At 43.3% G+C, this 16078-nt stretch overlaps 1 protein-coding gene across 5 annotated transcripts in view; it reads left to right on the forward strand.

Moving 5' to 3' along the window:
* The window catches only part of ARHGEF7 (Rho guanine nucleotide exchange factor 7), a 156179-nt gene that overhangs the window by 80246 nt on the left and 59855 nt on the right, over positions 1–16078 (forward strand). For all 5 annotated transcript variants that reach the window (XM_044284880.1, XM_044284876.1, XM_044284878.1 and 2 more), the window contains 6 exons: positions 593–723; positions 2596–2797; positions 4149–4237; positions 10902–10996; positions 11581–11676; positions 13760–13882. In XM_044284880.1, the coding sequence (XP_044140815.1) occupies positions 593–723; positions 2596–2797; positions 4149–4237; positions 10902–10996; positions 11581–11676; positions 13760–13882 (736 nt within the window). The remainder of the gene's footprint in view (positions 1–592; positions 724–2595; positions 2798–4148; positions 4238–10901; positions 10997–11580; positions 11677–13759; positions 13883–16078) is intronic.

The following is a 16078-nucleotide window of genomic DNA, read 5'->3' on the forward strand; positions in this document are numbered from 1 at the left end:
ATCCGCAATTATGCGGAACGGTGCAGACCCATTAATTTTGAAAGGAGCCGGAAAAGATGTGGCTGCGGACAAGAATAGGAATCCTCCATTAAGTGCCGGTGATGTGCGGCGTCAATGTTTTGCGGACTGTAAAACACCACGGACGTCTGAATGGACCCTTAACAAGAATATCTCCTGTCACAATCAGCTGTCAATATGTGCATAAACATTTACCCCCTTAAAGGGGTTGTGCAAAGCATTTTAACTTACCCCCTGTCCACAAGATAGGGGATTAGTATCTGATCGGTAGGGGTCCATCTGCTGAGTCCTCCACTGATCCCGAGAACTGGGGTTTCGTTATCCTGTACGAAAGAGGCTGTAGTTTGCAATGGCGTGTTGCCGCAAGGCCTCCTACCGCTCCATACATATGTCTTTGGATCAGTTGGGGGGTTCCAAGAGTCGCCTGTCAGATACTCATCACCGATCTTGTAGATAGGGAATAGGTATCGGTGATGAGTATCTGACGGCTTTTATTCTGATCAGACGTATATATTGTATGTGTAAAATATTAGCTTCTTTCTGGATGTAACTTTATGCGTTCCTATATCTCCAGATATTGGCTTGGGAAGCGACTCTGTGTGTGTCCGTCCATCTTCACACCGGATTAAGTCTTTTGATTCCCTTGGGTCCCAGTCTGTACTCAGCCGCTCCTCAAAATTATTGCAGGGTCAATATCGAAGCCTGGTGAGTTGTTTTTGTCACATTGTATTTGCATGACCTAGGCTCCGGAACATAAGGGGCGTCTGAGAATATTTCTACTGTGCCCAGCTTGGGTATGCTGTCTAACACAGCCTCATGAAATCACTTACTTCATGTTCTTTCAGTAAATGTTTCACTTGGCTTTGTGTATCTTGGCATCATACCTACTTTTAGAGACTGGGCACAAATAACTTGGTGTCCTAAGATTCCAGGTTCATTAACTCGCAGGGTCATTGCTTGTAGCGTTCTTCAGATGTCTGTATGTTACACATTATGCCCACAGTGAGTATGTTCTCCATAAACTGTTTCTGGATTATCTGTATATAAACGGGGCAGGCATGAGATAATCCTATAGATTTAGTGGCAAATGTATTTGTCACACGACTTTTCTACGAACTGATGCGAGGCATCTTTATCAGACATTCTGCACCAGAATATAGACTAAACTGATTCTTCTGACCTGGCTCCCTGCGCCGCTCCTGCTTCCCGCACCGCCGCTGCTTCTCCCCATGCGTGGATGAAAACATCCGGTGTCGAGGGGGCAGGCGGTGATGGGGACGAGCATCCCTAGTGTCACCAGCGATACTATGCAGGCTCGTCCTTGTCACTGACTGCCTTTGAATGCTCCCCCTGACACCGGATGTTTGCATCCGTGCACGGGGAGAAGCAGCGGCGGTGCGGGGACCAGGAGCTGCGCAGGGGGCCAGGTAAATAGAATCTGTGTGAGGGGCCCGGCATATGGGGGAGCATTTGTTAGTGTCGGATAGCTGCCGGTACATATGAATGACCTATCCTCAGGGTTCCAACTTCCTCCATCCTCGACAAGCAGCTGTTTGAAGAGGAGGCAATATTCTGGTTCTGGCGCTGCATCCTCTTCAAGATTAAACTGCGCATCTTCTTGCTTGTAGTGAATGGGACGACCATTTGTAATTCTACTGCGCCTGCTGGCCGATGTGCTGTGTAATCTTAAAGAGGAACCATTGCTAGCACCAGCGCCATCTCCTCTTTAAACAGCTGAAGGTCTGGGTGGTGGGAGTCGGACCCCCACCAGTCTGATAATGATGGCCTATCGTGCCTTAAAGGGGTTCTGCAGTTTGTTTTAACTGATGATCTATCCTCTGGATAGATCATCAGCACCTGACCGGCGGGGGACGCCTGCCGATCAGCTGTTTGAGAAAGGCAGCGCTACTCCAGCAGCGCCGCGGCCTTCTCACCGTTTACCGCTTGCCCAGTGACGTCACGACTAGTATCACTGGCCGGGGTGGAGCTAAACTCTGTTCACTTGAATGGAGCTTAGCCCCGCCCAGACAGTTGATACTAGTCGTGACGTTACTGGGCCAGCGGTAAACGGCGAGAAGGCCACGGTGCTGCCTTCTCAAACGGCTGATCGGCAGGGGTCCCCGATATCGGACCCCCTGCCGGTCAGGTGCTGATCTATCCAGAGTATAGATCATCCGTTAAAACAAACTGCAGAACCCCTTTAAGGTTCACATTTGTGTTTGTAGCTTCCTTTCACAACAGGAGCCATGATGCTCGCTGGATCCGTTACAAGGCAGACATCACTGGTGCTCAACAGATCCCATTGTCATGAAAGGGGTCTATAAAGTTTTGCAAAAGTGTTCTTTGTTTTGACAGCTATCTAATCCCATCACACAGAACCTGCAAAGCAGGATCCCCCACCACAAATGGATCCCGAGTTACAGCCGGTCTTGTAATCCAGAGCTACAGTCACAATTATTTCAGAGCTGAAATCTTTATATGGTTTTTGTCAGTAGAACAAGAGCGGTGGGAAAGGGGACATTGCATTTAATGAAAATAAATTAGTTTTTTGCTGATTACTTTACCCTTTCATTTTAGGACATGACCGATAACAGCAACCATCACATTGTGGTGAGGGCAAAGTTTAATTTTCAGCAAACCAATGAAGATGAACTGTCTTTCTGTAAGGGTGATATAATCCATGTTACACGGCTGGAAGACGGCGGCTGGTGGGAAGGGACACATAGTGGCAAGACGGGATGGTTCCCGAGCAACTATGTCCGAGAAATCAAGTCTTCTGGTATGCATCTCCTGTGTTTCTCTCATTATGTCTGAGACCTCTCTTCTAATTGTTAGGCCTGGTCTCCATGTTTGTACACGTAGGAACAATTCTAAGCAAATTCTTTAGAGAAGGATTTCAAGGCACTGCCCAAGATATCCATTAAAATGGGTCAACTTCATCTTATAATTAGCTTGTGGTCCATATAGGAAAAATATCACCTAGTTAAAGGGATCGTCTTACCTCAGACATTGCGGACATATGGCTAGGATATGCCCCCACTGTCTGATAGGTGTGGGACCCACACCTATCTTTAGAACGGAGCCTGCAAAGTAAAAGAGGGCGCGCCACACATGCGCAGCGCCGAAAATAGCAGACCGCTGACACAGCTGGTAATTTTCTGGTAAGAAAATTGCCTTCACTACAGTTTATATCATGTAAGCAGTGCCTCTCCAATATACTGTTCACAAATTAGAAAGGTTTTGTGTGTAGCTGTGGGAGTTGGGGAGGGGAAAGAGGAGCAGCAAATGCTGTAAAATATAATGAAAAGAAAACAGTACTCGCCTCGTCAATCCCCCGCTGATTTAGTGCGGATGCTTCGGCTGTCCCCAGGTGGTCTCTGTTTACAAGCTGTCAGCAGTCCTCACTGGTATCGCCCATTCAGCATATCAGATCCACTTTGCAATTTTGGGCTTCTTCTCGTGTCCCGGAATGACAGACGCGTGCTCTCCATTTTACCCCACTCACCCTTGAGTTTTCTTTCTGTGGCTCCGTACGTAAACCAGAGACATGTATTACTTAGGTCCATTTAGTGGACCAAACATACCCCTAGAGGTCCATGAAACCCATCAGCAGAACACAGATGGTATCCGTCTTCTGTCTGTTTTTCACTGATCCGTTGAATAGGAAAATGGTTAAAAAGCTGTAAAAGAGAGATTTTTTGTTTGTTTGTTTTGCGGATGCAAAAAACAGATCAACAACAGTGAAGAAACGCAGAGACAAGCCTCAGATTGAACCTGTGGATGACAAGCTCTGACTTGACATGTTCCAATTATTCGGACATGGACTTATGAGGTCGTACAGGACACCTTCAGAGGTCTTGTAGGGTCCGTGCCTCAGCTTTTCAGAGCTGTTTAGATGGCTCAAGGGGGACCTACCTAATATTAAGCAGGAGCTTTTATCATTCTGATTAGTGTTTCTGGAACTAGTTTATGCAATGGGTTATAGATTTATTAATGGGGTATTAATTATTAAATGATGACGTGCTGAATAGTAGTGAAATAAGACACCAGAGACCCCCGTGACATACCTATGTATTCCCATGTAAGGTTGATACCGCATTATATTTTAATTTTTTTTTCTTGTCCATTAGAAAAACCAGTATCTCCCAAGTCTACAACACTGAAAAGCCCCCCGAAAGGGTTTGAGACTTCTGCAATCAACAAAAGCTACTACAATGTGGTGAGTGTGCTCTACAGATACGGATGATTATTAGGGTGCGTTCACACATGGCAGATATGCTCTAGATTGTCACGGAATTGTGGGCAGAAAATACGCTGTGTATTACAGTACTATTAAAGTGGACGAGATTTTACAAAATCTCATCCACACGATGTGGAAATTGACCTGCGATGCAGATATTGCCCTTTGCAAAGCAGTGAGTGAAATACTTGGAAAATCTGTAGCAAAATGTAATTGGGGACAAGCAAACTTCTGTTTTCAAGTTCGGAGTACAAGGTTCGGGTTATCTAAGAATTCCGGTATGGATTCTGCTACCACGGACCATAAGTCGCGGCAGCGTCCACACTGGAAAATCAGCCCTGTCTGGAAGTTTTGTACTTCTTTGCTGGTTAGAAATGCCTCTTCTGTCATAGCAAGTGTGATTATACCTTTTTCTGCAAGTGATGAAAGCCAATTTCACCCTCCTCTGGAACAAGCTAAGACCTCGTGCCCTCGACCGTATTTTTTAACAGTTTGCTCTCCGCATGTTTGCAGAGGCACACCCGACACATTTGTTTCTATGGGTCCATTCAGACATCCTTGTTTTCTGCAGATCGTTTTGACCGTTTCACAAATAGAGCAGGTCCTTTTTTTCCTCCATATTGCAGACGAAAATATATTTTACTATTTATGGGTGTAATGCACACAGAAAGTTTCAGAATTTTGCTGACTGACATATAGGCACTGCCATGTGCATGAAGCCATAGGTTGATGGCTACACTAAAGCTACATTTGCACGACCATATCTGTTTTGAGGTCCACAGATCGCGGTCTGTGTGCGTCCTGCACGTTTTGCGGGCCCCATTGTTAAAATGCCTATTCTTGTCTGCAAAACAGACAAGAATAGGACATGTTCTATAATTTGCAGACAGCACATGAACATAATCTATAAAGCCCCATAGAAATGATTGGGTCTTTGTGCAACACGCAAAAAAAAAAAACGGATCGGACTGAAAATATGTTAGTGATTGTAGCCTGAAGCACATTTAAAAGGGTTTTGTGAGATTTTTATACTGCTGACCTATCCTCAGCATAGGTCATCAGTATCAGACCGGTGGGGATCTAACGTCTGGGACCCCCGCTGATCAGCTGTCTTGAGAAGGTAGCGACGCTTCGGTGAGCACAGCGGCCTTCTCACAGCTCGCCAAGCACAGCTGCCTTTTCGAACAGCTGATCGCCACCTTCTACATTTTACTCTGGAGAAATGTTTGGGTCGTGGTTTTCACACTGGGTTCGCAGTTGTTTTGATCGGCTTCAAGAATGGCTGCTTGCTGTGCTGTTGTATTGGAATGGTAACCCTATGAGCCTAAGGCTATATATGCACACGACCGTCTTTGCATGCTGGGAGTTGTAGTTTTGCAACAGCTGGAGAGCCGCAGGTTGGCCATCCCTGTAATAGTGCAACACAGTCTTTATGACAATGCTGCCCTCTTGTGGTGTGAAATGTTTTTTTTTTTTTTTCTCCCTGTGGTTCAAAGACTATTGGGGTTATTTATTAAGACCAGCTTTTAGATGCTGGTCTTAATACCCCTTGCGCTGGCACATGATGCGCCTAAGTAGAGGCGCCGGCTTCTGCATAACTTAGGCGTATCTACTGCTGGCCTAAATCTACACCAGCTCCCTTGCTGACGTAGATTTAGATACATTTTTAGGCCTAAAACCGGTGTAGAAAATGATGAGATGAGGCGGGCCGGCCCCTTCCCTGCCCATGCACCTTTTTTAGATCTGACGTGAGCTGGGAAAAGTCGCAGATTCGCCGCAAATCCCCTTTATATCTAATAATAAATGACCCCCTTTGTCTCAACTCTATCTTAAGATTAAGGCCCCTTTCACACGGGTGAGTTTTCCGTGCAGGTGCGATGCGTGCGGTGAATGCATTGCACCCGCACTGAATCCTGACCCATTCATTTCTATGGGGCTGTGCACATGAGCGGTGATTTTCACGCATCACTTATGCGTTGAGTGAAAATCGCAGCATGCTCTATATTGTCCGATTTTCACGCGACGCAGGCCCCATAGAAGTGAATGGGGTGCGTGAAAATCGCATAGCATCTGCAAGCAAGTGCGGATGCAGTGCGATTTTCACGCACGGTTGCTAGGAGACTATCGGGATGGAGACCCGATCATTATTATTTTCCCTTATAACATGGTTATAAGGGAAAATAATAGCATTCTGAATACAGAATGCATAGTAAAACAGCGCTGGAGGGGTTAAAAAAAAAAATATAATAATTTAACTCCCCTTAGTCCACTTGATCGCGTAGCCCGGCATCTCCTTGTGTCTCCTTTGTTGAATAGGACCTGTGGTGAGCATTAAATACAGGTAAAGGACCTTTGATGACGTCACTCCGGTCATCACATGGTATGTCACATGATCTTTTGCCATGGTGATTCACCATGGTAAAAGACCATGTGATGACCGGAGTGACGTCATCAAAGGTCCTTTACCTGTATTGTGACGACTTATTATGCGCTCAGATATGTGCTTGATGAATGAGCATTTTTAAAGAGGACCGTTCACCACTCCTGACATGCCTGTTTTAATAGCTACATGCATTCCCCATGTACTAACAATTATGGAGCATCTATTCTTATGTCTGTATGTTGTGCCATTCCTGTATTATTTCTACTAGAAGTTATGAATGAATTGCTGGCAGTCTGCAGTAAGGGTACAGAGGGGCGGTAACCAGTTGGAGGTGTGTCCCTGCACAGTCAGACTCTATCCAATCAGTGCTGCCATTGTCAGTCTGCAGGTACACACCCCCAACTGGTTACCTCCCGTCTGTACCCTTACTGAAGGCTAGTAGCAATTAATCCATAACTTCTGGTAGAAATAATAAAGGAATAGCACAACATAGAGACAAAAGAATAGATGCTCCAGAATTGTTATTACATGGGGAATGTGTGAAGCTATTAAAACAGGAATCTGAGGAGCGGTGAAAGGTCCTCTTTAAGCATATTGAAAGATCAGGATCAGCAAGAATCGAGCGATTTTACAATTGCTGGAAGCTATTACTCAGTGTGAAGATTGCTCTTAAGGGGAAAACGTACATGTTCAGGTTTTATGCACGGATAATCCATGTGGTCAATCAGCATCAATTGGTGCAGATTTTACTGTCCCCATTGAAGTGAATGGAGAAAATCCGAACAGGAAAAATAAAATAAATTGACATGCTGCAGATTTCAAAATCCCCCACCGTAGGACAAAATCTGTGCACTCATAGAATACAGTTTACATAACTTATGGTGCAGATTTTTCGCGCAGAAAATCAGCACGCAATCCTGATCATGTGCATTTTCCCTAAAACATACAACTTATTCCACTATATGAATGGAAAATTAAAAAAGTTATGGCTATTGGAATTGGGGAGGAAAAAAAATTGAAAATGGCCTCGGTACTTAAGGCTAATAGTCCATAAAAAGTAGTTTAATGAACGGCTGAAAGTTCTCTGGGCCCTTTTTTTTGCTGGTCCTGTGAAATTCACCGTTCGGTGGTGGAAGATGCCAGTCTATAGAGCCGGCCGTACACATGATAGAACTATTGACGCAAACCTTCTTCTGCCAATTCATGATAAACATATAAGCTTGGCTAGGTGTCTGCTTTTCAGTGGAAAGAGAAATAAGCTGCTGCCAGGTTCCTTTGGAACAGTTGACCAGGCATGACTTCCCCCATATCTGCTGTCAGGGAATGATGAGAGTCCTCCCATATAGGTGGGATACACATAAGACCCTCGGTCAATCCTGCCCTGGTTTTAGCTGACTTTCGTTTTGGCCTTTTTCACATTGTCAGTATTGGGTCAGTATTTGTAATCCAAAACCAGGAGTGGCATCTACTGAGAAAAGGTAAACGGTAATACAAATATTTGTGCCTCTTCTGTGTTTTGGACCCACTCCTGGTTTTGACTTACAAATAATGATGAAAAATATTGCCAGCTTAAAATCAGACTTGCTTGCATATCTAGATAGATGCATTCATATGCTCTTATAGTATCAGTATGTAGATGACTTCGGAGAGCCTAGCTCAGTGATGGCTAACCTTGGCACTCCAGCTGTGGTGAAACTACGACTCCCAGCATGCTCCATTTATTTCTATAGAGTTCTGAGAGCAGCCAAGCAAGGGGGCCTCTTGGGAGTTGTAGTTTTACCACAGCTGGAGTGCCAAGGTTAGCCATCACTAGCCTAGCTCATTGGCCATGTGGACTCTGCAGTGAACTATGAGGGAGACTTTCTCTAGGAGGCTGATATGACTATGAAAGGACTTCTTTTCCGCTGCTGTCTTTCCTGTTTGCTGAAGTTCTCCGTGAAAATACTGTGACTTGTCCAGAGAATCCCCCTCCCCTTTGTACACTGTGATGTCTTCACCATTCATAGCTCCCTTGGCATGGACTGTTTATCCTGCGCTTCAACAGCAAGGCTCTGTTTCACTGCTCGTCAGTTCCTCCAGAGCGTCAGTGGGATGGGGAGGCTAAAGAAAACGCCGTTGCTGTGTCATGGGGTCTTCAATGAGCTTTCACAGTACTTGCAGCCCACGCAGAGGGACCTGGCTGAAGAGAGGTGCAGGAGAGGTGACTTGCACTACCACTGATTACATTGTGTAGTTTACTATATACAATGCACTGCTACTATGCTTGTTGGGTAAAGTTTGTGCTTTAGGTTTGTGGCATTATGATCTATTTCTCTTTTTCATTAATTTTTTTTTATATATTTTTTTAACCATTTTTTTTTTGTTGTTCGTTTCCCTGATTATATATTTATATATTAGATTGTCTTTAATTTTTAAGGGGGGATTCTTACTTGATTAAACAAGCGCTCCTTTCCCATCCATTCTTTCCACGGCTCATACTCTGAATTTCAGCCTAGTCGCCCGTGTCAACTTTGCTATGGCCAACTGCTTTGTGGCATGTCTGAGAGACGCGGGTATGGTAGAATGCAGCCAATTTACTGTGAAGGTCAATTAGGTCCCGGGCAGTGAATGAACTTGCAAAATTCAACAAAAATGTCCTTCTTCCTTTCAGTGCAGCTAGAAATGAATAGGAGCATTGACTGCAAATGAACAGTCTCAGAATGAAACATCAAGGCTTTCTGTCCATGTTATCCCATCAGACATTGGCACAAATGGATGCTGAAAGCCTTGGTGCATAGACTTGCTCCATTTTATATTTTCTGCCTGTAGATATGTCTGCCTTATTATTTGTCAATCTGTAGGCTGTAAAGAATTAGCCTAATAGTCTACATCATGCATATGTTATGGCAGGGTGACCCTGGCCCACCAGAGTACTAGAGGAGCCTTTAGTGGGCCTCAAAAAGCTCCATTAGATGCTGGCTTTTGGAGATAGTCACTTACCACTAGGGTCTATGTCCTTCTGTTTATTTTTATTTTTTATCTATTAGAGATGATCAATAACCAGGTTGGGCCCCAAAAACTGTTTCCTCTGGTGTGCCCAAGAAACCCCAGTCCGACACGGATAATTGGTCGCATCCCCACCAGTCAGATATTGTTGGCCTGTACTGACGATAAAAAAAAAGTACTGGGAAACCTTTTAGCGTCACAGACTCGCTATGCAGAGTTTATTTGTGAATTAATTTATGTAAATGGCAAGTACAAAATAAAGTTTTGATTCAACCAACCTACGTCCCAAAATACTTCGCTTTCTAAGTCCGTACATGAATTAAGGGTCCATTCACACGTTGTGTGTGTGTTTTGTGGATCCGCAAAACACGGACACCGGCAATGTGCGTTCCGCATTTTGTGGACCACACATCGCCGGAACTTAATAGAAAATCCCTAATCTTTTCTACAATTGCGGACAAGAATAGGACATGTTCTATTTTTTTCGGTAACTGAATTGCGGACCCGGAAAGGTGGCCCCATAGAAATGAATGCGGAACAGAATTGCAGACGTGTGAATGGACCCTTAGAAGTAATACGCAGTAAATGACACATGTCACATAAATTCCATAGCCATGTGGCTAGTTATGATTTGGTGATTTGTAGGAATCGAGTGATGATGCCCTGCTTATATTTTGGTAGTGCTTAGAAGTATCATAACATTATTAGATTTGCCAATTTAAATGAAAAGGTTATTGCTATTAGAAAATTGGGTGTGTGTTTTACATTTGCTGAAGCCATGCAATCCTCTATATTCATATACAGTAATAAGTACAATGTATCTCGTGACTAGCTGCAGCCATCCTTACAGAGGTAATGGGCATATCACTGATTGGTGAAAGGTGATGGCATCTATGATGGGTATAATGTCCATTGGTGGTTTTAATTAACACAGGTGATATGTTGCAATAGATCGTGTTATTGGTAGATTGATATGGGAGGTGGGTCTAAGCGTGCTTTATATACTCCTGCCTGACACTTCAAAAATAGCTTGAAAAAGGCTACTATGTAGCCGAAACGCTGCTGTTTGTGGACCTCTTGTACTGTTCTGTGCACCACGTGTGAATAAAGCCTGTTGGATTGGAGATGCTGCCCTTTTTTGTGGACTTTTATCGTTATGACTCCTATGGATCAGGAGTCTTTGGCTGTTGCGCTGCTCCTAATTATTTATTGCTGCTAGCTTTGACACACAGTCATTATGAAGGGCTATTAAAGTGACACCTCTTTATTTTGCAGGTGCTACAAAATATTTTAGAAACAGAAAATGAATACTTCAAGGAGATCCAGAATTTATTATCCAATTACCTTCGTCATTTACAATCAAGCGAAAAGTAAGATTGCATTTATTCTGTACCCCTTTGTCTTTTGTTCAAATTTTAAAACCATTTTAAAGTCTCCCCCCCCATTCTATTAGGACTACCCCATGTTGTGTTATGAAGTATAGACGTCATGGGGGGGCTTAGCCACTAACAAACAGTCGCTCTTGTTCTAGCGGACTCTTCCCACGTATTATATCTAATCGGCCTCCATTTTATTTTACAATGTCTGGTTGCTGTGGCTTTCCCCAGCAACAGAAAGCTCTGGCTCCCCAGTATTGTGCTGCACTGGTTTAAAACACCTCTGGTTTCCAGAAAAAAAAGGTCTATTACAGGAGAAGACACTGCGCATGCTCACTCACTCTCCAGTATAGCCTGGTGGAGATGCAGAACAATTTGGTGACGTTCTGTATGGCTGTATCATATCTGAAATCCTTGGGACTTTGCTTACTTTGACTGTATTTGACCTCTCACACTTATATAAGTTATTTTGGACTTTGTGATGCGTTATGTTATACCCATCACTACTAATTAGGAGAATTAACAATAGCCTTGATCTGTATTTGTGCTGTCTGACAATCTAATTATTTTTCTTTCAGGCTGAGCCCCACTAGCGTTTCTTATTTAATGGGGAACCTGGAGGAGATCTGTGCTTTTCAACAGCTGTTGGTTCAGTCATTGGAGGATTGTACAAAGTAAGTGATGCAATAGCAAACATTTGGTTTCCAGGTCTGCTGTAAAGTATCGCTCTACTACACGTTTGGATGCATTTTATAATTTTGTCTGTATAGGCCATAACAATCTGGTCAGCGGAGGTCCAACGCCCCCACTTCCTGTTTTAGGCTATGTCTGGACCATGGCCGCCATCTTGAAAGCTGCCATATTGGATCAAGGAAAGGTGGTCATGTAGCATATCAGAATTTTCTCCGAAATTGATTACCGCAGTCAGATTTGCAGTATCTCTTGTGGTTCAAAAGTTATCAGCAGAGAAAGTTGCAACAACAACTGGGAACGTTCCCTGTGATACGCAGCTATTTGACGTGTTCAATATGTCGTCCCTGGTGCTTTCTGTGCTGATAACTTTTGAACCTCAAGAGATACTGCAAATCGGATTGCGGCAGTGTGAACCTACCTTTAATTTAGATCCGTGGATAAGATCCATAATTGTCATTTTAGCAATTTACTAGGGATACAGACACCTCTGAATGCATTTCTATTGCACTTATTTGGGGCTAAAATTTTCCAATAATATATAAAAATAATTAACTGGTTGCCCTTTGTAGCCTGCATCTTTTCCCTTTCTCTGCAGGCTGCTCTGTCCCCTCCCTTCACCACAAAAGCCAACTGAGGAGCTGTTTGACAGCTTGTTCACTAACCCTTATTTTATTTTTATAAGCCCAAAATACCAGTATGTACAGTGAAATAACAAAAATGCATCTGGAGGTGTCCGTAACCTTCTAATAGAAATTACATTTCAGAATTTAAAAAGTTTTAGCACCGACTGTTTGAATGTCATCCACCTGTTCCACAGCAGGGTTGATTATTTGTGGGAAACTTGTATCACATACAGCATACATTTTAACAGACAAACTAGACAACTTAAATTATAAAAATAAATATATATATATATATATATAATCTTTATCCCTGTTCTGCAGTAGTGACGTGTAGCTTCTTCACGATGGGTTTGCACCATTGCCTACAGTCAGAGCAGTAGTAGACACCATGCTTGTGCCATATGCCTGCACCTATGAATATCCCTGGTTTCATGTTCCCACATACTTTGAAATAAAAGAATGACTTGTCCTTATTTTCTTGTGTTACGTTGGGGATAATCGGGGGATGGCTGTACTGTAATCATTTTATGCGTGACCTGACCATGAAATCCTTGAAATGACTGCAACAAATTATCTTCTGCAGCTTATAATGGATGACCAAAGAACATTTCCACTGACAGGTGTTTTTTGGATACACATATTAACATCACGAGTCTCCACTCAATGGGGGAGGTTTATCAAAACTGATGGAAATGAAAACTGGCTTACTTGTCCATAGTAACCAATCAGAGAGCTCCTTTGTAAAATGAATAGCTGAAATCTGATTGGTTGCTATGGGCAACTAAGCCAGTTCTACTTTACACCAGTTATGATAAAGCCTCTCCAATATATCAATTAGCAAGTCTATCTTTTTTTACATGGCCGATATAATGTGAGGCAGGAGCATGTGTGTGAAGGCCGCGACACTCACAGGAGCTCCACTGCCTTCCCAAAACAGTTGATCGACGGTGCTCCCACCGATCGGATACTGATGCTCTATGCAAAGGGTAGGTCATCAGTAAATAAAATCTCGGAAAACCTTTTAAAAATGTAAAAGAAGTCATGCTCACCTCACCTATCCCCTGTCACTCCCGTTTTGGTGTTTCCCACCGGTCTCCGCTCAGCTGAGCAGTCACATTTTCATGTCAGAAAGTAGGAAAGATGTGGTCGGAGGATCCATGAGGGGACTATCACTTTTTTGTAGTGTGTGGAAACTTTCATTGCAGTGCTGTTTTTGAAATGGAATGACCTCCTATTCACTTAGCTGAGTGACTGCACACCTGACCACTTCCATATTGGACAAAGCTTAAAACGAGTTCACAAGATCTGATCTTCACTAGTCTCAGTACTAACATGTCGTAGGAGAATGTCTTTAGAACATGAGCCGATCTCATTGATTGCATGTCGGATTCTTCTGAAGTTTATTTTTTGTCTGTACTTCTTGTGACTCTTTCTTCATTAGATTGCCAGAAGGACAACAAAGAGTTGGAGGTTGTTTCATGAGCCTAATGAATCAAATGAAGAGTTTATATATGGCGTATTGTGCGAACCATCCTTCAGCGGTCAATGTCCTTACCCAGCACAGGTATGCATACTTGCTCTGTCAAAGCCCCAAAAAACTAAAAGGTGCAAGTACATAAGACTGTAGATGCTTACTTTGAAGCTTTCTGTTATTTGAAGGAGCTTTTAGGATTTATAGAAATAAGGTTTCTTTAATGAAATGCAGATTTTTGTATAATTCCTCACACTACACAATACTTTTGCGGTTTACACATGCATGCTGATATTTCAGTCTGTACAGAGCCGGAGGGTGCATTTACCATCCCCTGTATGGGTGCATTTACCATCCCCAGAAAGTCGCACAATTTGGTGCATAACTTTTTGGGAGTTTTCAGCTGTGTTCGCCACTTTCGCTAAGATTGGGTGGGGCAGTGTGGGGGTGGACAGCCCAGGACCTTTATTATACGCTATGCCTGATGAGGATTATACCTGAAATCTACACCAGCTTCCTTGCTGGTGTAGATTCCAGTTCTGGTGCGCCGACCTGGAGCATCCTGGGCCATTGGGAGGTAGATTTAGAGCGGCATTTAGAACGTCAGTCTTAGTAAATATCCCCATGCTGCTCAGCTATAGATCGGTTCAGACTGTTTTCTTTAGATGGGTAGTATGGGTATACTGTTACTGTCACTGTATATAGGTATGCTGGCATATATGTAGCTATGACCTTTATGAGAACACAAACACTTGTGACTGCAACACTTAAAATAAATGGTGCTGTGGACTGAGCATGATACTTATGCCTGTCTTTCCTTAAAGGGATATTCCCAGGATCATAGACCTGGCTCATTGTATTCCGTTTGTGAAATAAACAATGTTTGCATATATATATATATAATAAGTTATCCAGACTAAACAGTTTATCTTCCCAGGTTGAGCACGTGCCATAGGACATCACTGTTGTCCTATAACAGACCCCTTTCTCACTATCTTCACTTGCACAGGCCGAGCATGCTCAGTCCACAGAACTAACCAACAAGGGCTTGTAGTATTTGCAGTTTTTGAGTATTAAACGTCAGTCTCTTGTCCTCAGCAAGGGAGGGGGGGGAACAGTAGAACTACAGCAGATATCAAATGTCTGGGGCCATCTTCTAAAGTGATTTCAATAAACACAGGAGCCCTGATTTATCATGGCTTCACTCCAGAATTCTGGCTTCATAAAGTTGCAAAATGTGGCTTTTGCGACTTTTGGGGTTTATTTGTAGGGTTGAGCGAAATTGTGTTTCAAATTCGGCGTACAAGGTTTGGGTTCAGGTTAAGAATTCCGTTATGGATTCCACTACCATGGACCCATTTATCTTGATGTGCTGTCCGCAATTATAAGGCCTCTTTCACACGGGCGGGAATAATGCGTGAGGTGAATGCATTGCAACCGCACTGAATCTGGACCCATTCACTTCAATGGGGCTGTTCAGATGAGCGGTGATTTTCACGCATCACTTGTGCGTTGCGTGAAAATCGCAGCATGCTCTATATTCTGCGTTTTCCATGCAGCGATGGCCCCATAGAAGTGAATGGGGCTTCAGTGAAAAACTCATTGCATCCGGAAGCAAGTGCGGATGCAATGCGTTTTTCACTCATGGTTGCTAAGAGTTGTTTGTAAACCTTCAGTTTTTTATCACGCGCCAGAAAAACGCATCAAAACGCATTGCACCCGCGCGGAAAAAACTGAACGAAATCGCAGACAAAACTGACTGAACGTGCTTGCAAAATGGTGCGAGTTTCACTGAACGTACCCTGAACACATCCGGACCTAATCCGTCACGCTCGTGTAAAAGAGGCCCAAGTCCGTTCCGTGGCCCTGCAAAAAAAGAAAAGAACATGTTCTAGGATAGAAAAAAAAATAAAAAATAGTGGCAGGCTCTCATCCGGCCATTACTGTGTACATGGGCCCTAAGGATAAGACCTATTTATCAAACCACACATTTTGTATATTGGAAAGTGAATATATATAATAAATAAAAATGATCTGATAAAAAAAAAAAAAAAAAAACATTTTATCAAACCACATGTGGCATGAAGTACGCCAACGCAGACTCGAGCAACACTGACTTCAAACATTCCCCCTAGTGATAAATTCCCACCAGGGTTCCCAGAAAAAAATGCACCCTCTGGGGTGGTGAATTGATCACCCCGGGTCTGACTCCTAGCACTACCGGCAAACAGCTGTAAATTTGCGGATTTTCTGCTGCATGTGTTTTATGGATTTATTTTTCTACTTAAA

The sequence above is a fragment of the Bufo gargarizans genome, chromosome 3, assembly GCF_014858855.1.
Source record: "Bufo gargarizans isolate SCDJY-AF-19 chromosome 3, ASM1485885v1, whole genome shotgun sequence".
NCBI classification, from domain to species: domain Eukaryota; kingdom Metazoa; phylum Chordata; class Amphibia; order Anura; family Bufonidae; genus Bufo; species Bufo gargarizans.